Below are 25218 nucleotides of genomic sequence, written 5' to 3' on the forward strand. Positions count from 1 at the left end.
ACATGTCCTGATACCGGGAATTAACTCTCTGCTAAATATTGCTTGATGTAGGGGAGTAACTGTCTGCATATTGCTTGATTCAGGAGGCTCGCTGTCTGCTGGACAACGCCTAACGATCCTGTTTGCATTGAAACTCGCTTAAGCTTGTCAGGGACCGGTATTTGTCCAGAAACTGGTATTTGTCGAGGACTGATACGTCCAGCAAAGGACAGGATAACGGGAGCTGCAATGTTGGTCAGAAGTCGTTAAGAAACTGCTGAAATCACCCAGTGAAAGGAGAGCGTGGGTGAATGACTGAAGTTCATCTGGAGGAAGATAAGACCCCAGAAGAAGTGAACGACCACCAGACACAGATCTGAAATGCTTACGCAAGTGTTTTTGAATAACCCCGCCTCGCTCATGCATATGTATGTCTGTATTGTGCAATCCTATGAATATGTATACCTGCACCGTATACATTTTTGGTAAAATGTGCTGTCGGTGTGTGTGCTTTTGGAGGAGCGATCCCCCACGCACCCGGCGCCGAATAAACATGCCTGCTTTATAAGGCTCTCCGAGTTGTAGAGTTTGATCCGCGCGTCAGTCCCCCGGCGTGCTCTCCTGCCAGGCGGCTCAGCTCCTGCGATCCCGAGGAAAACGTGCGTCAGCTCCTCGGCACACAGTGCCAGGTGCGTGTAGCACGTGAGCCCTGCCCAGGCTCATTTGCTTCGTGTTGGCCATGGGCAAAGGCACCTTCTTTACACTGACACCAACACCCGAATTAGCCCGGCTGGGAAATTTCAAGTCGGGACGGTACAAAGCTCTGCAGATGACACCACAGGCGTTCCTGTTCACGGTTTCAGGGAAGGCTCCGACAAGCTTCCTGAGGCAGAGGCTGGCAGCTCTTTCTGAAGGGCTTCAATGGTCTTGGCTTGTTGCCGGACTGTGGCTTCCAGCCTGGCCTTTCCAACTTGGAGCCTGAAAAAGAAGTAGAGGCCTTCTCCCAGAAGTCCACCAGAGCACAAATCTCAGAAGAAGAGTGTGAAAGGACCTCATCTAAGCCAAAAGCATCTTTGAAAATTGTGTAGCATTGTCTCGCTGGGGCGCAAGAAGAGAGTCCTGTTGTTTTCACACAATGGCAGAAAGCGAAGCCTTGCTCCACTGTGTTGGTTCCTTATCGTTGCCTGCGTTCTTCCAGCTCTTGGACACCCGCAGTTCCACAAGGCGAGGTCAGAAGGCCCTGCATGTTCCTGAAAGCAGTTAGCTCCCTCTCCTTATTCTTTGTGGCGTCCTTCAGGGACTCGGCATAACCTGCGCTCCGGATGCGCCCGAGTGCTGAGCTGGAGGCAGCAGTGCCATGTGTGTAGGACAGACAGAACTGGCAGCAGCTGTGGGGGTTGTCAGGATAGCAAGAAAAGAAAATGTTCCCTTGCACTTGATTCCTGTGCTCTGTTCAGCTGTTGCTGCAGAACACAGAGGGTGGCTGGGGCAGTGCTATGCCAAGAAAGTCTCCTGCGTGGAGAAAAGACTCTTGCGCTTCCACCGGCTGCTTCTGGCACTGACACTCGCTCTCTGGGGAGAACCAGTGCAAGACATGCAAACCAAAAATATTGGCGTTTGTTTGGATGTATTGTTCCCTTGTGCCACCTGCTACCAGCTAGAGAAGAGATCCTGAGTCAGACCTTTTGAACTGCTTGTGTGGGAGTTCGGAAGCTACCTAATGCCTAGCAGCTACCTGATGGTGGAGAGGAGGAGGAGCGAGGGCCAGAGCCAGTCTGGTCCTGCCTCATGCTGTCTTGTCACTGGAGCTGTCTCCCCCTGCCCCGCAGCAAAATCAGGGCAAGTGCTGCGCTCAGGAGTCTTTGAGTGGACTGCTGAGCAGCCAGATTTCTTCCGCTTACACATCACCACGGAGCTCGCTGCTGCCTTGGGAATCATAGAATAGTTAGGGTTAGAAGGGACCTGTAAAGGTCCCTTTCTTGGGACTTTGCAGCAGTGTTCCTTGGCAGAGCTCTCCTTCTCAAGTATGCGAAGAATGGGTGCGGTTTACTGTTTGAAGACACCTTTGGTGTCCTCCAAAGGCCGTTTTGGTTTTAGAGCCAGGACATCTGTTAACTCACGAGTGTGAAGGGTGTTTGCCTGGAGAGGAGGTGGAGCATTATGTCAGTCTGGTTTTGCCAAGTGCACTTTGTGTATTTGTGAAAGAGTGTCTTGTCAAAGTTGCAATGCCTAGCTAGCTACCTGCTTGTGTTTGCAGAGGTGGGGTCTGGGCCACGTGGACCTCCATAGCTGTCAGCTTCCACTGCAGCCCAGCCAGACCTGAAGCATGATGGTTCTTCTCCACTTGCAGGTCTCAAACTGCGCTGTGGGAAACAGAAGTCCCAAAAGTATAAAAATGCATCTGAATGTCAGCTTGGCAAGCTCTTAGCGGAAAGCCCAATGAGAGACTAGAACAACTCTGGCGAGTTGACCCTGCAGAGCTATGATACAGCTGGTGTTGCCTGGTGAGCAACCAGTGTCACAGGGGTCCTCTCGCTCTGCCTGAGGCTATGGCATAATTGTTGTCAGTGGTTTACGAAGCTGTCCCTCTTAGTTGCTTGTGGCTTCCCTCATGCTGCCTTCTGCATTGCACTGACAAAAGCATTTCTGCAGCAGCAAAGGGAACTACCTAGGGAAACTGTTTCAGCTGAGGGAGAGAGGGAGACTCATTTCTTTCTGCTGTAGCCCTCATTTCCAGAGTGGTGGCACTGCATGGCTTGGCCCAGCCACCCAGAGGGTGGCACACCAATGCCTCTAGGGCACTTTCTCAGCAGCTTTCCTGAAGGTGTGCAGAAGAGATGAGGACCTGCTGGCTGGGGAGTTTGAGAAGTCCCCAAAGGCTCTTTCCTCATGACCTGGGCTTGGAAATCAAGATTTGCCTGGCTAACTCTATGGCCATTCTTCACTGGCGGCAACACACATCACAAGATGACTTGGTGTCCGAGAAGGCTGTTGCCATCCTTGTGCCTGGAGACGCTGGATAGTCTGCAGTTGTTTTGTCTGTTGCATGTAGCCCAAGGAAGACTACGGTTACAGCTCAGGTCAGACACGCGCATTAAAGCGGGCAGGATGTCTAGCCCAATAAAACAGTGCCTGCAGCGTGAAACTTCCGTGTCACTGGAGATATTTGGGCCTTGAAAGCACAGCATCCTTGAGGCTGGAAGGGACCTCATCTCATCCATCTAGTCTGTCCACGCCCTGCTCCAAGCAGAGTCAGCCAGGGCAGGTGGTGCAGGGCCACGTCCAGTTTGGAGCATCTCCAGGCATGGAGACTCCACAACCTCTCTGTGGCACAAATAAGCCACCAGCAGGCTGAGCCAGGGTGTCCAGCCCCACCCCAGGCCCCTGGGCCTCCAGCCCATAGGCCCAAGATGCTCACTGAGGCATAGGCAGAAGCCTCCAGGCCCTGCCTGAGCTCTGTCATGGCGTCGCTGGCTCCAGCTCTGTCTCAGCTGTGCCTGTGCCTGGCCGCGGACCACGCTGGTGTGTTGGATATCTGGAGAATCAAGGACACTTAGCGAACAATCCAGACCAAAAGGAGTTGTTATGTTTGTGAGCAGCAGGCTTCAAGGACATCGCGGAGGCCGTCTGTGAGAAAGTGATGAAGCAACCTTGAAAGGAGGAGGAAAGGCTGGTGTACGTGACTGAAAGCAGAACGTGAAGCAGGATGCAGGTGGAGAGGACCGTGCGCATGAACAAGGAGACTTAACGAATCATATTTTAGCTAAGAGCGCGTGCATGATCTAGTTAGCCAATTAGTAAAGAGCTTGTGCATGATAGGGAATTAGAAGGGCTATATTAACCGGGATGTATCAACAATAAAGCGGCATTTCCTTGATCATATTGGTCGTGTGCAGTGTCCGTGACTTCCGCGTCAACACTGGTGCAGGCCCCAGCCCACAGGCTGTCTTCCCGGCCTGCCCTTGGCCTCCCCGCGGCCTTGCTTGGCCATCACTGGGCTGTGTCTGACCCTGCTTGCCACCCGTGGGTCTGAACCCCAGCCCGGCCTGGCCTGAATTCCTGGCTTGCCCGCCGAGCTGCTGCCTCTGCAGGCACTTGTTTGTCCCTCTGGGCTGTCTGCTGCCCTGGCTGCCCGCCCTGGCCCAACCCTGCTCCCCTCTCTCGGATAGGCCGAGGCTGGGCCCTGCCCTGCTGCCATGGGAGCCCCTTTGGCTCCCCGTCCCCGAGGGAGCAGCACAGCACCCTGCTTCCTGGCACCGCTCTCCCACCACCCTCAGAAAAGAAAAGGTTTTTCCTTAGGTTGAGGAGGGATTCCGCCTGCTCCAGCTTGTGCCCACTCCTTCACACCCTTCCCCTTGGCGAGCTCCAAATCCATCGGATCTCTGTGCGATCTGCAAAGCTTCCCTGGCTACCAGAAGCTCACCCAGCACCTTCTGCCCTGAGCACCAGGAGGATTGCTCTGAAAAGGCAGCAAGAGTCTGGTAACTGATGATTACCAGTAGCTCAGTGCTAGTCCCTGCTCTGAGCACAATCATGGTTCAAGCCTCTGCAGAGGAAAAGGACACAGACGCGTGCTCCCTCTCGGAGACGTCTGCAGGACTGATTTTCATTCAGAGCGAGGGCAGAGAGAGACGTGCCAAGGGCCTGCATGGGAAGAGAGCCTGAACGAGCCTTCAAAAGCAGGACTCTCCTCATCCAAACCCGCTAGGCCTGAAGCGCTGCAATTGGGCAGCAGAACTAAGACACGTACTAGATGACACAGTTCATTAAATACCAAGCTGCAACAGAACACTTGGAATTAGATGCAGGGCAGTGGTTGCACAAGGTGGAAGGCAAAGGTTTCCAGGCTTCGTTCATCTTCCCGTAAGCACTCGGTTTTCGGGCACTGGCACTTCCTCTGCTCCAGCAGCTTCTCCTCACCAACTGCATTGGAGGTTCAGCTGCGACTGGGGAAGGGCAGGAAAAGAGAAGGCTGTGTGTTAGCTTTACAGCAGGCTGGGCCAAAGGCAGCACTGGAAAGTGGATCCTGAAAGTACAGCACTAATGCACAGACCCAGATAACGAGAACCAGTCACTCATACGTGTCAACAACAAAGTTCCAGCCCATGGGCTACAGACACACCTGGAAGATTGTGTTACACAGAGATACGGATCAGCTTCTTGCGGTTTTTGCCTTATTCCTTGTCCAGCTCTTTCTCCCGTATCTCTTTTAGACAGCTCTATTTGGCTGTGACCCACCATGCTAGTCTCATGCCATTGACCTTAGTAGCCCTGCTGGGACTCCTGGCCCATGTCTTTTATTCATCATGCTAACTACATCTGTGTCCATCAACATCATCATCTACTACTGCTACATCAACAGCAGGAGCATCAAGAGAAGCCAATCAATTGCAACATACAGCCAACAGATAATGAGCAACATGGAGAAAAAGTATAGGGGAAGAATCATACAGGTTCCAGCAGAGAAAAATAATCACCTCAGCTCCACCAAACAACCCAGAGCTCACCTTTCTTCTTAGTTTACCAACTTTGTTGGCCACCTCAGAACAGCTCTTTCTTCACCTCTGCCCTGGAAACTGAGCTGAGGCTCTCTCTTTCTCCCAGCATACTTCATCAGAATTGTCTGATATCTCTCCAGAAGCCTCTTCAGCCTGCATGGCAAATTAGTAAGGAAAGCATGAAGCAAAGCAAGTTGGCCTTTCTCACGTACTCTTATGTAAGCAGCACAGTCACGGCCTGCTTCATCTGTAAGGTGCTCGACAGGCCAGGAATTACTGAGAAGAGCCAGCCCTCCAGCATCACTTGGAGGGCCCAAAGTCTACCTGGATGGAGGAAGAAAAGACTCGCTTCCCTCCCAGGGGAACTGCAGGCAGTCTGCATTTGCAAGGCCTTTTGAAGCTTTTTAAAACCATAGGCTCATGCACAGGAGCACTGTGCAAGATCGAATGCGGGGCTTGAATTTGCTCACAGACCGTTACGTACGTGCTTTTACATCAGAGTTCAGTAAAGCTTGACTTCTACTCAACGTGACATTTCTTTAAAGCACTAAAAAGCCATGCCTGCTATGTTCTTCCTCCAGCAGAGTGTTCCTTCTCCGCATTTCATCCAGAAGTGCTTCTGACTGGCATTTCAACTTGACCGCCTGCTTCACTTTCTTGCTTTCACTCTGACATTTTCAAAATAGAAAAGATACATCACACGGGGAGCACAGGAACAGGATCCTTATGCAGAAGGTGCCGACAGTGTTCTCCACAAAGAAGGTAACACGACTCTCCCAAGTCCAGTCTCCTCTTGGAACTCTCAACCACAGATCTGCAACTGAAGGTACCAAATCCCTGGTACTGCATGACTGTCTGAAGTGCTGCCTGAGGTCTCAACCTCACAACTGGTCTAAAGCAGACAATACTTAAGCCGGTGCATTATTGTCAACCCCCTAACAAAGACAGCATGAAGTAGGATTTGTGATAGCGTAATGGGACAACTCTCAAAGCCGGAAAGCTGGGGAATGGGCCAGCAGGACTTTCAGAGCAGCCTCTACTCAGTAGAACAGAGGAACTGACCTCTCCTAGGCTTTTCAGGAAAACCTCATCTTACAAATTCCTCACAGGATTATGGAGCTAGGCTCTGTAGCTCATGAAGAGGGAAGGCTTCGACAAGCTTACTGAGGCAGAGGCTGGCAGCTCTTTCTGAAGGGCTTCAATGGTCTTGGCTTGTTGCCGGACTGTGGCTTCCAGCCTGGCCTTTCCAACTTGGAGCCTGAAAAGGAAGTACAGGACTTATGACGGAAGTCCACCAGAGCACAAATCCCAAAAGAGGAATGTGAAAGGACCTCATCTAAGCCAAAAGCATCTTTGAAAATTGTGTAGCATTGTCTCACTGGGATGCAAGAAGAGAGTCCTGTTGTTTTCACACAATGGCAGAAAGCGAAGCCTTGCTCCACTGTGTTGGTTCCTTACCGTTGCCTGCGTTCTTCCAGCTCTTGGACAGCCGCAGTTCCACAAGACACGGCCAGAAGGTCCTGCATGTTCCTGGAAGTGGTTAGCTCCCTCTCCTTATTCTTTATGGCGTCCTTCAGGGACTCGGCATAACACTCAGTCCAGATACGCCGTTCTTTCAATTCCTGCAGCTGTCAAACCACAACAAGAATCCTCAGTAGCCAGCTTAGCTTTGATAAAAAGGAGTGGACTGCTTTGACTCTCACGTCAACTGCCAAAAGCCATGTTACTTCTTGACCTTCTACACAGGGGCCCCTGTCCTACATCTACATTGATTTCCTACAGTGCTTCCTAAATGCTGCCCCAACACTCCTTGTCCTCCTCTCTCAAGGGCTCCAAACACTTTGCAGCCCCTTGTTGGCTACTCCAACCCAGTTAGAAGCTCCTTCTGCTCCTGAAGTGACTTTTCAACTCCATAACAATGATGATGTCATGAGGGAATACAAGAAAGCACCGCTACAGCACTCCAGTATGCCTACTCTTTCTCCATCAGCACACACTCTGCTTCGCCAAACCCCAGAGAAGCAAATACATGTGCTCCATGAAACTTGAGAAGCAGCTCTCTGAAAGGAATACACACACCCTTGTCCATTTAAGGACAGAGCCACTTCACGGTTAGTGGCCTTTCTAATTGTAGGCACTGCGCTTCTAAAACAAGGCGAGTCGCTTACATGTTTCTCAAGCTACTCCTGTTGCAAAGGTGCCCAGGGTACTAAGGCCACCTTAGCGCAGCCCTCCGCTGTTGCTTCCAGCGGTGCAAACAGCCAGGCACCAAAGGCAGCGGTGCTGTTCCCTCCCAGCCCCCTCATCACAGCTAGGCGTGTGCTGAACCAGCCTGGGTTACACCAGACCCCCAGGAATGGATCAGTTCCCCACTCTGGTTTGCTCCCAGAAAGGCCGGGGCCCCTGCCAAGAGCCAAGAGACGGGCTTTGTCCATACCTTAGCTTTAGACCTGTCCAGTTGCTTCTGCAGCTGCAGTTTCTGTTCCTGCAGGTGGCTGCTGTAGCGCTTCTTAGCTTTGAGTGAAGCTTCTGCCAGGGAGTTCTTTCGGAGAGCGTTGGTAAGCTCCTGCTGCAGCTGCCTGACCCACATCTAAAGAAATGGTATTCCGTGAGCACGGAGAGATCAATAAGAAGATGACAACGTGAGAGATGCTTTTACTCATGGGATGATGTCACTAGATTGGTCTTCAGGGTGGCCTGGAGGCTGAGGGAGGTGGTTCTCCCCTTCTACTCTGCTGTCATGAGACCCTACCTGGAGTACTGCATCCAGCTCTGGGGTACCCTGTACAAGGAAAACATGGAGCGGTTAGAGTGGGTCCAGAGGAGGGTCACAAAAACGATCAGACGGCTGGAACAGCTCTGCCATGAAGAAAGGCGGAGAGAGTTGGGGTTGTTCAGCCTGGGGAAGAGCAGGCTCTGTGGAGAACTACTTGTAGCCTTTCAATGTAGAAAGATGGAGAGAGACTTTTTGCCAATGCCTGTAGTGACAGGACAAAGGGCAAGGGTTTTAAACTGAAAGAGTGTAGATTGGTACTGGACATAAGGAAGAAATTGTTTGCAACGAGGGTGGTGTGACACTGCAGCACGTTGCCCAGAGAAGTTGTAGATGCTCCATCCCTGGAAGTGGTTGAAGGCCAGTTGGAGGAGGCTTTGAGTAACCTGATGTAGTGGAAGATGGCAGGGGGTTGGACTAGACAATCCTTAAAGGACCCTTCCAACCCAAGCCATTCCATGCTTCTAGGACTCAGGGAATTCAAAGAGAAGAGATTTTGGCTGCCACCAGCAGGGATGTGGAGGCATCTTTCTCAGCTGAGCATATCCAAATGATCAGCAGCTCTTTATGAAGCTTTCTCTTTCCTAAAAGACAAAAAAGGCTTAAGTATTTCTCTCCTTGGAACACAGGCTGCAAGTCTGCACATGAGCTTTTCCCAAGGCCGCAGTTTTCTCTCTTTATGCAGCTCTTCTGCTTCACAACGGGAACAAAAGGAGGGCCAAAATACACTCCAGGTGCAGAATCACTAAATCCTCCTAGCAGCACTTGAAAATGAACTCAGTAAGAAGAAAAGCTCTCTGTACAGTGATAGAGTCTAGTTGCCCTAATAGGTATCAGCCTTTAGCAGAGTCACCTGTCTGTAGCCTCGACAATCTGCCTGAGTTGAAGCATCCTTCTTTAGCTGAAGCTCTTCTCTGCCCGGTGCAGAAATCTGAGCGAACAAGAACAGAGAAAGACCGAGAGGGAGGAAAGGAATCCCCAGCAACACGACAGCATCACGGCGCATTTCAGCACTGGGGCTACAGAAGCGTAACTTCTGCATTACCTGTGGAAGAGAAAGTAACTCATTCTCAGAAGAGGAGTCAAAATCTTCCACTTGCAGAGCTTCTGCTGCTGGCAAGATACCTAAAAAGGAAGTAAGAAGTGAGATGCTGCTGCGAGTGCTTATTTCACTCCACTTTTCCCTATCCGCTTCAGTCCAGAGAAGATTTCATAGGCAAACATTTCGTCCATAGGAAAATTACCATTGCCGCGCTTGTCTGCAACTGGCTCCGAGCAGGCTCCGTGGTGGACTTCTGCTGTAACCACCATGCTGGCTGGCACAATTCTTGGATCTTCAGCATTGCACTGTGTAGATTAAAAGACATGCGTGAAAACCAGCACAGCATAGCAAGGTGCCGGCTAGGAGAATGTGGAGAACGCCGAAGCAGAGGGAAATGAGACCAAAAGCAAGGGAGGCCAGTGGGGCCCCACTGCCTTCCCTTCAGAGAAGGTACCTCATAATCAGAAGGGGAATCAAACTGTTCCTCCTGCTGTGCTCCTGCTGCTGGCAAGACTCCTAGAAAGGGTGTAAGAAGCACGTTGCTGCTGTTAGCTGCTATTTCAATCTGCCTTTCCACATCTCTCCACCCCTGCATTCAATCAGCGTTTTAGTGTTCTCCTGCAGGCCACAGTGCATTGTCGTCATCACCTCCTTCATGGTGAAGGATCCTACCTGCTGTGGCCAGTGCAGGTGCGCCCAAGGGAAATTCAGCAGGCTTCCCAGAGCAAGAGCTGTCAAGTACTGCTGCGCCTTCTGTGCTTCCCGCAGAACAATCTCCTGTCCTTTTGCAGCGCACATATTCTTCCAGTTGCTTTGCAGTGCTATATACAGAAGGGAAGGAAATGCATTCTGTAAAAACACCCCCCCGCACTCACATCCACTCTCTACAGAAAGAGCAACAGCCATTTGTGAGTCAACCTACACATATTCCTAGCCATCTGCAGAGAGTTACACCACCACCCCACCCCTCCACATTACTGCATTTCTAGAATAGTGGAAACTGAAACTCTCACCACAGGCGTGTTCACGCACAGGTGCCTATTCTTGTCTATAGAGTAACACACCCCTGCTGGCTACAGTCTCATCTGACAAACCTCCTCTCCATTTCCAGGGCCAGTGAGCTTAAAAAGCCCCCCTAGCAGACAGACATCTCACAGCAAGGCTTCTACCTCAGCAGTACGCTATCCTAATGATGCAGCAACTCTTCGTCACCCTTAAAGCCAGAGTGACGTCTCCTCAAACCCAGTCCTGACTTTGAAGGGGTTTGGAAATTCCCATGGTTGGTCCGAGGACCTGAGAGGTTACAGAGCTCCTAGGTGGGATATCAAGAGCCCAACAAAGACTGCGGTTGCATTCCAGGCACTGCAGGGGTTCAGTACATTGCATAGGTGTTATCTTCTAACAACCCTGGCAGAGGGTCAGTTGGGGATCCGGAGAGAGACCACTTTCAGGTTTGCCTCATAAGCAGAACTAGAAACAAAACAAAAAAACCCCAAACAAACAAGAAAAGAAAATATAAAAACCGTACGCCTGACCAAGGCTGCTGTGCAAAGTGGTGCATTAGCACAAGACTGGTACTGTGCCAGAAGCCTGGAGGGAAGGAATGACCATCTTGTTTTGCTACAGCAACCCTCAAACATGCTTGAACTCAGAGGATATCATTTAGATCCCCTCTGAAACAAAAGGCAGGTAGTTGCGAGTCAGTTTGGTGGAGTGAAGCTTGGCAGCACACTTGGGAGAATTCTCAGAGAGAACTGTGGGGGAAAGTTTTCCTCAGCCTACAAATCCACTCTTGACAGGGAAAGAGATGCATCAGAAGACGTCACTGAGCCCGGCTTCAACAAAGGTCTCAACACTTCATTCAACCCTGCTGATGGCACCAAAAAGGTCCCTACATCAGCACGGACACTCTGACAATGCAGCTGCTCTAACGAGGATGTCAACCACTTACTCAGCATATGGAGATACTGCGGCATAATTCGTAACTGTGCAACCAAACACGTCTTTCTGAGAAGGATCAGCACCATGCCGAAGAAGTAGTCGTATGATATTCATATCCCCAACAACAGCAGCAAGCATAAGAATGGTCCTAAAGCATCCAAGAGATGATAGGAAATACATCAGCTTCTGCAGACATTGCACTGCCATTACTTCAACCCCTCTTTGCTTCCCATACAACTCATTTCCCCTCTCCTAGAGCCAGAGTGAAAGCACAGCCAAACACACGGAAGCATTGGAGAATTCAGGTTGGTGGGACCCCAGGAGGTCTCCAGGCCAACCACCTGCCCAGAGCAGACAGGGGAGTCTGTGTGTGTGCGTCAGTGGCACCACAGCCAACGCTTTCTTGCAGTCCTCAGTGAGGCAATCGTCCCCTGAGGTGAGAGAGCCGCCGGGTGCAGGCCTGCTTTCACAAGTCACGCAGAACGAGCTCCTTCTGCGCAGCTCCAGGTTCTTTTGCAAAGCTCATTCCGATGCCTCCCATCAGTCCAGCCTGAACAATGCTAAGGAGTCCCGTGCGCACTTTTAACAAAGCCTTCACCTCTCATGCTTATCTTGAGCGTGCACGTCAGCTCCTTTTTGAAGAAGCAACTCAATCATCTCTTGACAGCGCCTCGTGATCGCAACAGCAAGCGGAGTGTACCCGAACTGAAAGGAGATATAATCTCCTTAGAATAACAGAGAAAAGTCAAGCAAGTGCTGGGAAGAGGAGCCTTACACAAAATCCAAGCTTACATCATCCTTAGCATCAATATGGGCATTGTGCTCAAGTAACAGCTCCACTAGCGACTTGCTAGACATGATGGTAGCCAGGTGAAGGGCAGTGTTGCCGCTGGCACCGTGGAGGTCAGGGTTGGCACCGTGCTCCAGCAGAATAGCCGCGCATTCTTTGTGCCGGTGCTCTACTGCCTGGAAACAAGACACAAAGGCAGAATAACTTCCAACGTCTACGTTTCTCTCTGTCAGAACTCCCGCATCTTCCCAACACTGGGAAGTACGAGCGTCTGCAAAGATCAGGCAACATATGCCCCATCCTCGCTGACTACAACCTGCCTGTTTCGTAGAATCACAGGATACAATTCTATGCAGACCTATGTAAAGAGTCACGCGAGGTATGTATCGCTCAGCGCGTAATCGATAAGCCCAACGTACAACAGCATAACACATTCCACGTACCTTCATCAGGGGCGACTTCTTATAGTTGTCGCGAGGGTTTAGCTTGCACTTCTGTCCTACCAGAAAGCGAACGACATCTGCATGGCCGTTCACACAAGCAAGGTGCAGAGGCGTCCTAGGAATTAAAGATCTTCAATTAGCTGTCACAGGGAGACAGCTGAAGACATGGTTTCAGGCTGTGGAACTCGCCACATGGGCCCACAAGGCTCAACTGCCAAAAGGAAGCCGAAAGCAAGCTTTCTTGTTCAGAGCCGGTGGCAGCAGTTGCACACCCAAAGCCTGGGGCTGTCTAGGAGTAGTCCCCAAGAGGGGACAGTTGAGTCAGGAGGCATTTCCTCAGCTGTGTCACTGAACATGCCCAAGCAGGCTCTTGTGCCCAGGCCTCCAGCAGGACTGCCCAGCCACCCAGGCCAGCAAAAGGAGACCGGCCCTTACTGCTTGTTGGCGTCGCGCCCGTTGATGCGGAGTCTTTTCAGCCACCAGTGCCGCTGCAGCCTGGCCAGGTCACCGCTGGCCGCCGTGGTGTGCAACCCGGCCAGACTGCCGCTGCGCTGCCGCAGCGATCCCACCGGTGGCAGGCCACCTACAAAAAAGGAAAGAAGCGCGATGCTGCTGTGAGTGCTTATTTCACTCTGCTTTTCCCTGTCCGCTTCAGTCCAGAGAAGCTTACAAAGGTAATCATTAGTCCATCAGGAAATTACCATTGCTGGGCTCCTCTGCAACTGGCTCCCAGCGGGCTCCGTGGTGGAATTTCTCTGGAAGCACCATGGTGGTTGGCCCAGATCTTGGACCTTCAGTATCCGACTGTGTAGATTAAAAGACATGCGTGAAAACTGGCACAGACTCTTTCTCAACCCACTTCCACTTGCAAAGCTCTTGCTTCAGCCAACACCCATAACGTGGTATCAGGTGACGGAGAGAAGGAGAACGGCAAACAGAAGCAGCGTGTTAGGCATCTCTGTGGAGCAGGGCTTTCAAAAGGAACTAAAGAACACCTGCCCAAGAGACAGAGGGGAAGCAGACAGAGGGAGCAAAGCGTCTAGGCTGTATACCCCATGGGCAACCGCTTGACACGGACTGGGTGTGGAGAAGAGACCTAGGTGGAGGAAAAACAGCAATCCTCACAGTGCCAGCCTGGTAGGATTTCAGAGGATCATAACTGGTGGGAAGCTTTACTGCTTCAATCCTGTACTACAAGTCCAGCTCAAAGGACAGCTGGTAGGAGAGCCGAGTCATTAGCTTGACCTCCTTCATCCCAGTCCAAACTGAGGAGCTTGCCTGCAGCAGCGGCATGGCAAGGTCCCAGTTTGGAGCATGTGGCGGAGGCAGCAGTAGAGAGAAATGAGACCAAAAGCAAGGGAGGCCAGGGAGACCCCAGGGAGTCCTTCTTAGATAGGGAAGAGTGGCTGCAAAGCTGCCTGGTGGAAAGGGATGTGGGGGTGTTGTTTGACGGGTGCCTGAATATGAGGCAGCAGTGTGGCCAGCTGGCCAAGGAGGCCACCAGCATCCTGGCTTGTATGAGAAACAGTGTGGGCAGCGGGGCTAGGGAAGTGATTGTCCCTTTGGACTCGGCACTTGGGAGGCCACACCTTGAACAATGGGTTTAGTTTTGGGCCCCTCACTGCAAGAGGTGGTGGTGAGGTGGGCGTCGCTCTCTTTGCCCAAGAGGGATTTGATAGCAGCATAGGAAATGGCCTCAAGTTGGGCCAGGGGAGGTTTAGCTGGGATCTTAGGAAAGCTTTCATTGCTGGAAGGCTTATGGAGCACTGGAACAGGCTGGCCAGGGAAGTGGTTGAGTCACCGTCCCCGGAGGTGTTCAGAAGATGCATAGATGTGGTGCTTAGGGACACGGTTTAGGGGTGGGCATGGCAGTGTAACATTTGCAGTTAGACTCAATGATCTTCAGGGACTTTTCCCACCACAATGATTCTGGGTCTAGGATTCTACCTCAGAATCAAAAGAGGAGTCCTCATCTTCCTCTTCTTCTGCTCCCGCCGCTGGCAAGGCACCTACAAAGGAGGAAAGAAGCGCAATGATGCTGTGAGTGCTTATTTCACTCTGCTTTTCCCTGTCTGCTTCAGTCCAGAGAAGCTTACAAAGGTAACCATTAGTCCATCAGGAAATTACCATTGCCGGGCTCCTCTGCAACTGGCTCCCAGCGGGCTCCGTGGTGGAATTTCTCTGGAAGCACCATGGTGGTTGGCCCAGTTCTTGAACCTTCAGCATCCGACTGTGTAGATTAAAAGACATGCGTGAAAACTGGCACAGACTCTTTCTCAACCCACTTCCACTTGCAAAGCTCTTGCTTCAGCCAACACCCATAACGTTGTATCAGGTGACGGAAAGAAGGAGAACGGTAAACAGAAGCAGCGTGTTAGGCATCTCTGTGGAGCAGGGCTTTCAAAAGGAACTGAAGAACACCTGCCCAAGAGACAGAGAGGAAGTAGACAGAGGGAGCAAAGCGTCTAGGCTGTATACCCCATGGGCAACCGCTTGACACGGACTGGATGTGGAGAAGAGACCTATGTGGAGGAAAAACAGCAATCCTCACAGTGACAGCCTTGTAGGATTTCAGAGGATCATAACTTTACTGCTTCAATCCTGTACTACAAGTCCAGCTCAAAGGACAGCTGGTTGGAGAGCCGAGTCATTAGCTTGACCTCCTTCATCCCAGTCCAAACTGAGGAGCTTGCCTGCAGCAGCGGCATGGCAAGGTCCCAGTTTGGAGCATGTGGCGGAGGCAGCAGTAGAGAGAAATGAGACCAAAAGCAAGGGAGGCCAGGGAGACCCCAGGGAGTCCTTCTTAGATAGGGAAGAGTGGCTGCAAAGCTGCCTGGTGGAAAGGGATGTGGGGGTGTTGTTTGATGGGTGCCTGAATATGAGGCAGCAGTGTGGCCAGCTGGCCAAGGAGGCCACCAGCATCCTGGCTTGTATGAGAAATAGTGTGGGCAGCGGGGCTAGGGAAGTGATTGTCCCTTTGGACTCGGCACTTGGGAGGCCACACCTTGAACACTGGGTTTAGTTTTGGGCCCCTCACTGCAAGAGGTGGTGGCGAGGTGGGCGTCGCTCTCTTTGCCCAAGAGGGATGTGATAGCAGCATAGGAAATGGCCTCAAGTTGGGCCAGGGGAGGTTTAGCTGGGATCTTAGGAAAGCCTTCATTGCTGGAAGGCTTATGGAGCACTGGAACAGGCTGGCCAGGGAAGTGGTTGAGTCACCGTCCCCGGAGGTGTTCAGAAGATGCATAGATGTGGTGCTTAGGGACACGGTTTAGGGGTGGGCATGGCAGTGTAACATTTGCGGTTAGACTCAATGATCTTCAGGGACTTTTCCCACCACAATGATTCTGGGTCTAGGATTCTACCTCAGAATCAAAAGAGGAATCCTCATCTTCCTCTTGTTCTGCTCCCGCCGCTGGCAAGTCACCTACGAAAGAGGAAAGAAACGCGATGCTGCTGTGAGTGCTTATTTCACTCTGCTTTTCCCTGTCCGCTTCAGTCCAGAGAAGCTTACAAAGGTAACCATTAGTCCATCAGGAAATTACCATTGCCGGGCTCCTCTGCAACTGGCTCCCAGCGGGCTCCGTGGTGGAATTTCTCTGGAAGCACCATGGTGGTTGGCCCAGATCTTGGACCTTCAGCATCCGACTGTGTAGATTAAAAGACATGCGTGAAAACTGGCACAGACTCTTTCTCAACCCACTTCCACTTGCAAAGCTCTTGCTTCAGCCAACACCCATAACGTGGTATCAGGTGACGGAAAGAAGGAGAACGGCAAACAGAAGCAGCGTGTTAGGCATCTCTGTGGAGCAGGGCTTTCAAAAGGAACTAAAGAACACCTGCCCAAGAGACAGAGGGGAAGCAGACAGAGGGAGCAAAGCGTCTAGGCTGTATACCCCATGGGCAACCGCTTGACACGGACTGGGTGTGGAGAAGAGACCTATGTGGAGGAAAAACAGCAATCCTCACAGCGCCAGCCTGGTAGGATTTCAGAGGATCATAACTGGTGGGAAGCTTTACTGCTTCAATCCTGTACTACAAGTCCAGCTCAAAGGACAGCTGGTAGGAGAGCCGAGTCATTAGCTTGACCTCCTTCATCCCAGTCCAAACTGAGGAGCTTGCCTGCAGCAGCGGCATGGCAAGGTCCCAGTTTGGAGCATGTGGCGGAGGCAGCAGTAGAGAGAAATGAGACCAAAAGCAAGGGAGGCCAGGGAGACCCCAGGGAGTCCTTCTTAGATAGGGAAGAGTGGCTGCAAAGCTGCCTGGTGGAAAGGGATGTGGGGGTGTTGTTTGATGGGTGCCTGAATATGAGGCAGCAGTGTGGCCAGCTGGCCAAGGAGGCCACCAGCATCCTGGCTTGTATGAGAAACAGTGTGGGCAGCGGGGCTAGGGAAGTGATTGTCCCTTTGGACTCGGCACTTGGGAGGCCACACCTTGAACACTGGGTTTAGGTTTGGGCCCCTCACTGCAAGAGGTGGTGGCGAGGTGGGCGTCGCTCTCTTTGCCCAAGAGGGATTTGATAGCAGCATAGGAAATGGCCTCAAGTTGGGCCAGGGGAGGTTTAGCTGGGATCTTAGGAAAGCTTTCATTGCTGGAAGGCTTATGGAGCACTGGAACAGGCTGGCCAGGGAAGTGGTTGAGTCACCGTCCCCGGAGGTGTTCAGAAGATGCATAGATGTGGTGCTTAGGGACACGGTTTAGGGGTGGGCATGGCAGTGTAACATTTGCAGTTAGACACAATGATCTTCAGGGACTTTTCCCACCACAATGATTCTGGGTCTAGGATTCTACCTCAGAATCAAAAGAGGAGTCCTCATCTTCCTCTTCTTCTGCTCCCGCCGCTGGCAAGGCACCTACAAAGGAGGAAAGAAGCGCAATGATGCTGTGAGTGCTTATTTCACTCTGCTTTTCCCTGTCTGCTTCAGTCCAGAGAAGCTTACAAAGGTAACCATTAGTCCATCAGGAAATTACCATTGCCGGGCTCCTCTGCAACTGGCTCCCAGCGGGCTCCGTGGTGGAATTTCTCTGGAAGCACCATGGTGGTTGGCCCAGTTCTTGAACCTTCAGCATCCGACTGTGTAGATTAAAAGACATGCGTGAAAACTGGCACAGACTCTTTCTCAACCCACTTCCACTTGCAAAGCTCTTGCTTCAGCCAACACCCATAACGTTGTATCAGGTGACGGAAAGAAGGAGAACGGTAAACAGAAGCAGCGTGTTAGGCATCTCTGTGGAGCAGGGCTTTCAAAAGGAACTGAAGAACACCTGCCCAAGAGACAGAGAGGAAGTAGACAGAGGGAGCAAAGCGTCTAGGCTGTATACCCCATGGGCAACCGCTTGACACGGACTGGATGTGGAGAAGAGACCTATGTGGAGGAAAAACAGCAATCCTCACAGTGACAGCCTTGTAGGATTTCAGAGGATCATAACTTTACTGCTTCAATCCTGTACTACAAGTCCAGCTCAAAGGACAGCTGGTTGGAGAGCCGAGTCATTAGCTTGACCTCCTTCATCCCAGTCCAAACTGAGGAGCTTGCCTGCAGCAGCGGCATGGCAAGGTCCCAGTTTGGAGCATGTGGCGGAGGCAGCAGTAGAGAGAAATGAGACCAAAAGCAAGGGAGGCCAGGGAGACCCCAGGGAGTCCTTCTTAGATAGGGAAGAGTGGCTGCAAAGCTGCCTGGTGGAAAGGGATGTGGGGGTGTTGTTTGATGGGTGCCTGAATATGAGGCAGCAGTGTGGCCAGCTGGCCAAGGAGGCCGACAGCATCCTGGCTTGTATGAGAAACAGTGTGGGCAGCGGGGCTAGGGAAGTGATTGTCCCTTTGGACTCGGCACTTGGGAGGCCACACCTTGAACACTGGGTTTAGTTTTGGGCCCCTCACTGCAAGAGGTGGTGGCGAGGTGGGCGTCGCTCTCTTTGCCCAAGAGGGATGTGATAGCAGCATAGGAAATGGCCTCAAGTTGGGCCAGGGGAGGTTTAGCTGGGATCTTAGGAAAGCCTTCATTGCTGGAAGGCTTATGGAGCACTGGAACAGGCTGGCCAGGGAAGTGGTTGAGTCACCGTCCCCGGAGGTGTTCAGAAGATGCATAGATGTGGTGCTTAGGGACACGGTTTAGGGGTGGGCATGGCAGTGTAACATTTGCGGTTAGACTCAATGATCTTCAGGGACTTTTCCCACCACAATGATTCTGGGTCTAGGATTCTACCTCAGAATCAAAAGAGGAATCCTCATCTTCCTCTTGTTCTGCTCCCGCCGCTGGCAAGTCACCTACGAAAGAGGAAAGAAACGCGATGCTGCTGTGAGTGCTTATTTCACTCTGCTTTTCCCTGTCCGCTTCAGTCCAGAGAAGCTTACAAAGGTAACCATTAGTCCATCAGGAAATTACCATTGCCGGGCTCCTCTGCAACTGGCTCCCAGCGGGCTCCGTGGTGGAATTTCTCTGGAAGCACCATGGTGGTTGGCCCAGATCTTGGACCTTCAGCATCCGACTGTGTAGATTAAAAGACATGCGTGAAAACTGGCACAGACTCTTTCTCAACCCACTTCCACTTGCAAAGCTCTTGCTTCAGCCAACACCCATAACGTGGTATCAGGTGACGGAAAGAAGGAGAACGGCAAACAGAAGCAGCGTGTTAGGCATCTCTGTGGAGCAGGGCTTTCAAAAGGAACTAAAGAACACCTGCCCAAGAGACAGAGGGGAAGCAGACAGAGGGAGCAAAGCGTCTAGGCTGTATACCCCATGGGCAACCGCTTGACACGGACTGGGTGTGGAGAAGAGACCTATGTGGAGGAAAAACAGCAATCCTCACAGCGCCAGCCTGGTAGGATTTCAGAGGATCATAACTGGTGGGAAGCTTTACTGCTTCAATCCTGTACTACAAGTCCAGCTCAAAGGACAGCTGGTAGGAGAGCCGAGTCATTAGCTTGACCTCCTTCATCCCAGTCCAAACTGAGGAGCTTGCCTGCAGCAGCGGCATGGCAAGGTCCCAGTTTGGAGCATGTGGCGGAGGCAGCAGTAGAGAGAAATGAGACCAAAAGCAAGGGAGGCCAGGGAGACCCCAGGGAGTCCTTCTTAGATAGGGAAGAGTGGCTGCAAAGCTGCCTGGTGGAAAGGGATGTGGGGGTGTTGTTTGATGGGTGCCTGAATATGAGGCAGCAGTGTGGCCAGCTGGCCAAGGAGGCCACCAGCATCCTGGCTTGTATGAGAAACAGTGTGGGCAGCGGGGCTAGGGAAGTGATTGTCCCTTTGGACTCGGCACTTGGGAGGCCACACCTTGAACACTGGGTTTAGTTTTGGGCCCCTCACTGCAAGAGGTGGTGGTGAGGTGGGCGTCGCTCTCTTTGCCCAAGAGGGATTTGATAGCAGCATAGGAAATGGCCTCAAGTTGGGCCAGGGGAGGTTTAGCTGGGATCTTAGGAAAGCTTTCATTGCTGGAAGGCTTATGGAGCACTGGAACAGGCTGGCCAGGGAAGTGGTTGAGTCACCGTCCCCGGAGGTGTTCAGAAGATGCATAGATGTGGTGCTTAGGGACACGGTTTAGGGGTGGGCATGGCAGTGTAACATTTGCAGTTAGACACAATGATCTTCAGGGACTTTTCCCACCACAATGATTCTGGGTCTAGGATTCTACCTCAGAATCAAAAGAGGAGTCCTCATCTTCCTCTTCTTCTGCTCCCGCCGCTGGCAAGGCACCTACAAAGGAGGAAAGAAGCGCAATGATGCTGTGAGTGCTTATTTCACTCTGCTTTTCCCTGTCTGCTTCAGTCCAGAGAAGCTTACAAAGGTAACCATTAGTCCATCAGGAAATTACCATTGCCGGGCTCCTCTGCAACTGGCTCCCAGCGGGCTCCGTGGTGGAATTTCTCTGGAAGCACCATGGTGGTTGGCCCAGATCTTGAACCTTCAGCATCCGACTGTGTAGATTAAAAGACATGCGTGAAAACTGGCACAGACTCTTTCTCAACCCACTTCCACTTGCAAAGCTCTTGCTTCAGCCAACACCCATAACGTTGTATCAGGTGACGGAAAGAAGGAGAACGGTAAACAGAAGCAGCGTGTTAGGCATCTCTGTGGAGCAGGGCTTTCAAAAGGAACTGAAGAACACCTGCCCAAGAGACAGAGAGGAAGTAGACAGAGGGAGCAAAGCGTCTAGGCTGTATACCCCATGGGCAACCGCTTGACACGGACTGGATGTGGAGAAGAGACCTATGTGGAGGAAAAACAGCAATCCTCACAGTGACAGCCTGGTAGGATTTCAGAGGATCATAACTGGTGGGAAGCTTTACTGCTTCAATCCTGTACTACAAGTCCAGCTCAAAGGACAGCTGGTAGGAGAGCCGAGTCATTAGCTTGACCTCCTTCATCCCAGTCCAAACTGAGGAGCTTGCCTGCAGCAGCGGCATGGCAAGGTCCCAGTTTGGAGCATGTGGCGGAGGCAGCAGTAGAGAGAAATGAGACCAAAAGCAAGGGAGGCCAGGGAGACCCCAGGGAGTCCTTCTTAGATAGGGAAGAGTGGCTGCAAAGCTGCCTGGTGGAAAGGGATGTGGGGGTGTTGTTTGATGGGTGCCTGAATATGAGGCAGCAGTGTGGCCAGCTGGCCAAGGAGGCCACCAGCATCCTGGCTTGTATGAGAAATAGTGTGGGCAGCGGGGCTAGGGAAGTGATTGTCCCTTTGGACTCGGCACTTGGGAGGCCACACCTTGAACACTGGGTTTAGTTTTGGGCCCCTCACTGCAAGAGGTGGTGGCGAGGTGGGCGTCGCTCTCTTTGCCCAAGAGGGATGTGATAGCAGCATAGGAAATGGCCTCAAGTTGGGCCAGGGGAGGTTTAGCTGGGATCTTAGGAAAGCCTTCATTGCTGGAAGGCTTATGGAGCACTGGAACAGGCTGGCCAGGGAAGTGGTTGAGTCACCGTCCCCGGAGGTGTTCAGAAGATGCATAGATGTGGTGCTTAGGGACACGGTTTAGGGGTGGGCATGGCAGTGTAACATTTGCGGTTAGACTCAATGATCTTCAGGGACTTTTCCCACCACAATGATTCTGGGTCTAGGATTCTACCTCAGAATCAAAAGAGGAATCCTCATCTTCCTCTTGTTCTGCTCCCGCCGCTGGCAAGTCACCTACGAAAGAGGAAAGAAACGCGATGCTGCTGTGAGTGCTTATTTCACTCTGCTTTTCCCTGTCCGCTTCAGTCCAGAGAAGCTTACAAAGGTAACCATTAGTCCATCAGGAAATTACCATTGCCGGGCTCCTCTGCAACTGGCTCCCAGCGGGCTCCATGGTGGAATTTCTCTGGAAGCACCATGGTGGTTGGCCCAGATCTTGGACCTTCAGCATCCGACTGTGTAGATTAAAAGACATGCGTGAAAACTGGCACAGACTCTTTCTCAACCCACTTCCACTTGCAAAGCTCTTGCTTCAGCCAACACCCATAACGTGGTATCAGGTGACGGAAAGAAGGAGAACGGCAAACAGAAGCAGCGTGTTAGGCATCTCTGTGGAGCAGGGCTTTCAAAAGGAACTAAAGAACACCTGCCCAAGAGACAGAGGGGAAGCAGACAGAGGGAGCAAAGCGTCTAGGCTGTATACCCCATGGGCAACCGCTTGACACGGACTGGGTGTGGAGAAGAGACCTATGTGGAGGAAAAACAGCAATCCTCACAGCGCCAGCCTGGTAGGATTTCAGAGGATCATAACTGGTGGGAAGCTTTACTGCTTCAATCCTGTACTACAAGTCCAGCTCAAAGGACAGCTGGTAGGAGAGCCGAGTCATTAGCTTGACCTCCTTCATCCCAGTCCAAACTGAGGAGCTTGCCTGCAGCAGCGGCATGGCAAGGTCCCAGTTTGGAGCATGTGGCGGAGGCAGCAGTAGAGAGAAATGAGACCAAAAGCAAGGGAGGCCAGGGAGACCCCAGGGAGTCCTTCTTAGATAGGGAAGAGTGGCTGCAAAGCTGCCTGGTGGAAAGGGATGTGGGGGTGTTGTTTGACGGGTGCCTGAATATGAGGCAGCAGTGTGGCCAGCTGGCCAAGGAGGCCACCAGCATCCTGGCTTGTATGAGAAACAGTGTGGGCAGCGGGGCTAGGGAAGTGATTGTCCCTTTGGACTCGGCACTTGGGAGGCCACACCTTGAACACTGGGTTTAGTTTTGGGCCCCTCACTGCAAGAGGTGGTGGTGAGGTGGGCGTCGCTCTCTTTGCCCAAGAGGGATTTGATAGCAGCATAGGAAATGGCCTCAAGTTGGGCCAGGGGAGGTTTAGCTGGGATCTTAGGAAAGCTTTCATTGCTGGAAGGCTTATGGAGCACTGGAACAGGCTGGCCAGGGAAGTGGTTGAGTCACCGTCCCCGGAGGTGTTCAGAAGATGCATAGATGTGGTGCTTAGGGACACGGTTTAGGGGTGGGCATGGCAGTGTAACATTTGCAGTTAGACACAATGATCTTCAGGGACTTTTCCCACCACAATGATTCTGGTTCTAGGATTCTACCTCAGAATCAAAAGAGGAGTCCTCATCTTCCTCTTCTTCTGCTCCCGCCGCCGGTAAGGCACCTACAAAAGAGGAAAAAAGCGCAATGATGCTGTCAGTGCTTATTTCACCCTGCTTTTCGCTGTCCGCTTCAGTCGAGAGAAGCTTGCAAAGGTAACCATTAGTCCATCAGGAAATTACCATTGCCGGGCTTGTCTGCAACTGGCTCCCAGCGGGCTCCGTGGTGGACATCCGCTGTAACCATGACAATGGTTGGCCGACTACTTGGACCTTCAGCATCTGACTGTGTAAATTAAGACAGGCGTGAAAACCAGCACAGCATGGCAAGGTCCCGGTTCGGAGTGTGCGGAGGAAGCTGAAGCAGAGGGAAATGAGATCAAAAGCAAGGGAGGCCAGTGGGGCCCCACTGCCTTCCCTTCAGAGAAGGTACCTCATAATCAGAAGGGGAATCAAACTGTTCCTCCTGCTGTGCTCCTGCTGCTGGCAAGACTCCTAGAGAGGGTGTAAGAAGCACGTTGCTGCTGTTAGCTGCTATTTCAATCTGCCTTTCCACATCTCTCCACCCCTGCATTCCAGTCAGCGTTTTAGTGTTCTCCTGCAGGCCACAGTGCATTGTCGTCATCACCTCCTTCATGGTGAAGGATCCTACCTGCTGTGGCCAGTGCAGGTGCGCCCAAGGGAAATTCAGCAGGCTTCCCAGAGCAAGAGCTGTCAAGTACTGCTGCGCCTTCTGTGCCTCCCGCAGAACAATCTCCCGTCCTTTTGCAGCGCCCATATTCTTCCAGTTGCTTTGCAGTGCTATATACAGAAGGGAAGGAAATGCATTCTGTAAAAACACACCCCCCCACACACTTTCATCCACACTCTACTGAAAGAGCAACAGCCATTTGTGAGTCAACCTACACATATTCCTAGCCATCTGCAGAGAGTTACACCACCACCCCACCCCTCCACATTACTGCATTTCTAGAATAGTGGAAACTGAAACTCACACCACAGGCGTGTTCACGCACAGGTGCCTATTCTTGTCTATAGAGTAACACACCCCTGCTGGCTACAGTCTCATCTGACAAACCTCCTCTCCATTTCCAGGGCCAGTGAGCTTTAAAAGCCACCCTGGCACACTTACATCTCACAACAAGGCTTCTACCTCAGCAGTACGCTATCCTAATGCTGCAGCAACACTTCGTCACCCTTGAAGCCAGGGTGACGTCTCCTCAAACCCAGTCCTGACTTTGAAGGGGTTTGGAAATTCCCATGGTTGGTGTGAGGACCTGAGAGGTTACAGAGCTCCTAGGTGGGATATCAAGAGCCCAACAAAGACTGCGGTTGCATTCCAAGCACTGCAGGGGTTCAGTACATTGCATAGGTGTTATCTTCTAACAACCCTGGCAGAGGGTCAGTTGGGGATCCGGAGAGAGACCACTTTCAGGTTTGCCTCGTAAGCAGAACTAGAAACAAAACAAAAAAACCCCAAACAAACAAGAAAAGAAAATATAAAAACCGTGCGCCTGCACAAGGCTGCTGTGCAAAGTGGTGCATTAGCACAAGACTGGTACTGTGCCAGAAGCCTGGAGGGAAGGAATGACCATCTTGTTTTGCTACAGCAACCCTCAAACATGCTTGAACTCAGAGGATATCATTTAGATCCCCTCTGAAACAAAAGGCAGGTAGTTGCGAGTCAGTTTGGTGGAGTGAAGCTTGGCAGCACACTTGGGAGAATTCTCAAAGAGAACTGTGGGGGAAAGTTTTCCTCAGCCTACAAATCCACTCTTGACAGGGAAAGAGATGCATCAGAAGACGTCACTGAGCCCGGCTTCAACAAAGGTCTCAACACTTCATTCAACCCTGCTGATGGCACCAAAAAGGGCCCTACATCAGCACGGACACTCTGACAATGCAGCTGCTCTAACGAGGATGTCAACCACTTACTCAGCATATGGAGATACTGTGGCATAATTCGTAACTGTGCAACCAAACACGTCTTTCTGAGAAGGATCAGCACCATGCCGAAGAAGTAGTCGTATGATATTCATATCCCCAACAACAGCAGCAAGCATAAGAATGGTCCTAAAGCATCCAAGAGATGATAGGAAATACATCAGCTTCTGCAGACATTGCACTGCCATTACTTCAACCCCTCTTTGCTTCCCAAACAACTCGTTTCCCCTCTCCTAGAGCTGGAGTGAAAGCACAGCCAAACACACGGAAGCATCAGAGAATTCAGGATGCTGGGACCGCAGGAGGTCTCCAGGCCAATCACCTGCCCAG

At 51.8% G+C, this 25218-nt stretch overlaps 1 protein-coding gene across 1 annotated transcript; it reads right to left on the reverse strand.

The window, feature by feature from the left end:
- Positions 1–109: 109 nt before the first annotated feature.
- On the reverse strand, positions 110–23581 carry LOC147602047 (uncharacterized). The gene is made up of 15 exons (XM_086743345.1): positions 23378–23581; positions 23212–23230; positions 12902–13049; positions 12467–12581; positions 12026–12199; positions 11832–11938; positions 11244–11381; positions 9965–10113; positions 9701–9808; positions 9495–9566; positions 9104–9375; positions 7915–8067; positions 6936–7105; positions 6642–6735; positions 110–223 (listed from the first exon to the last, which is right to left on the reverse strand). Exons 1-15 carry the CDS (start codon positions 23579–23581, stop codon positions 110–112), a joined length of 2037 nt encoding a protein of 678 aa, XP_086599471.1.
- Between the last annotated feature and the right edge of the window lie 1637 nt (positions 23582–25218).

The sequence above is a fragment of the Chlamydotis macqueenii genome, chromosome 1, assembly GCF_036417535.1.
Source record: "Chlamydotis macqueenii isolate bChlMac1 chromosome 1, bChlMac1.mat, whole genome shotgun sequence".
NCBI classification, from domain to species: Eukaryota; Metazoa; Chordata; class Aves; order Otidiformes; family Otididae; genus Chlamydotis; species Chlamydotis macqueenii.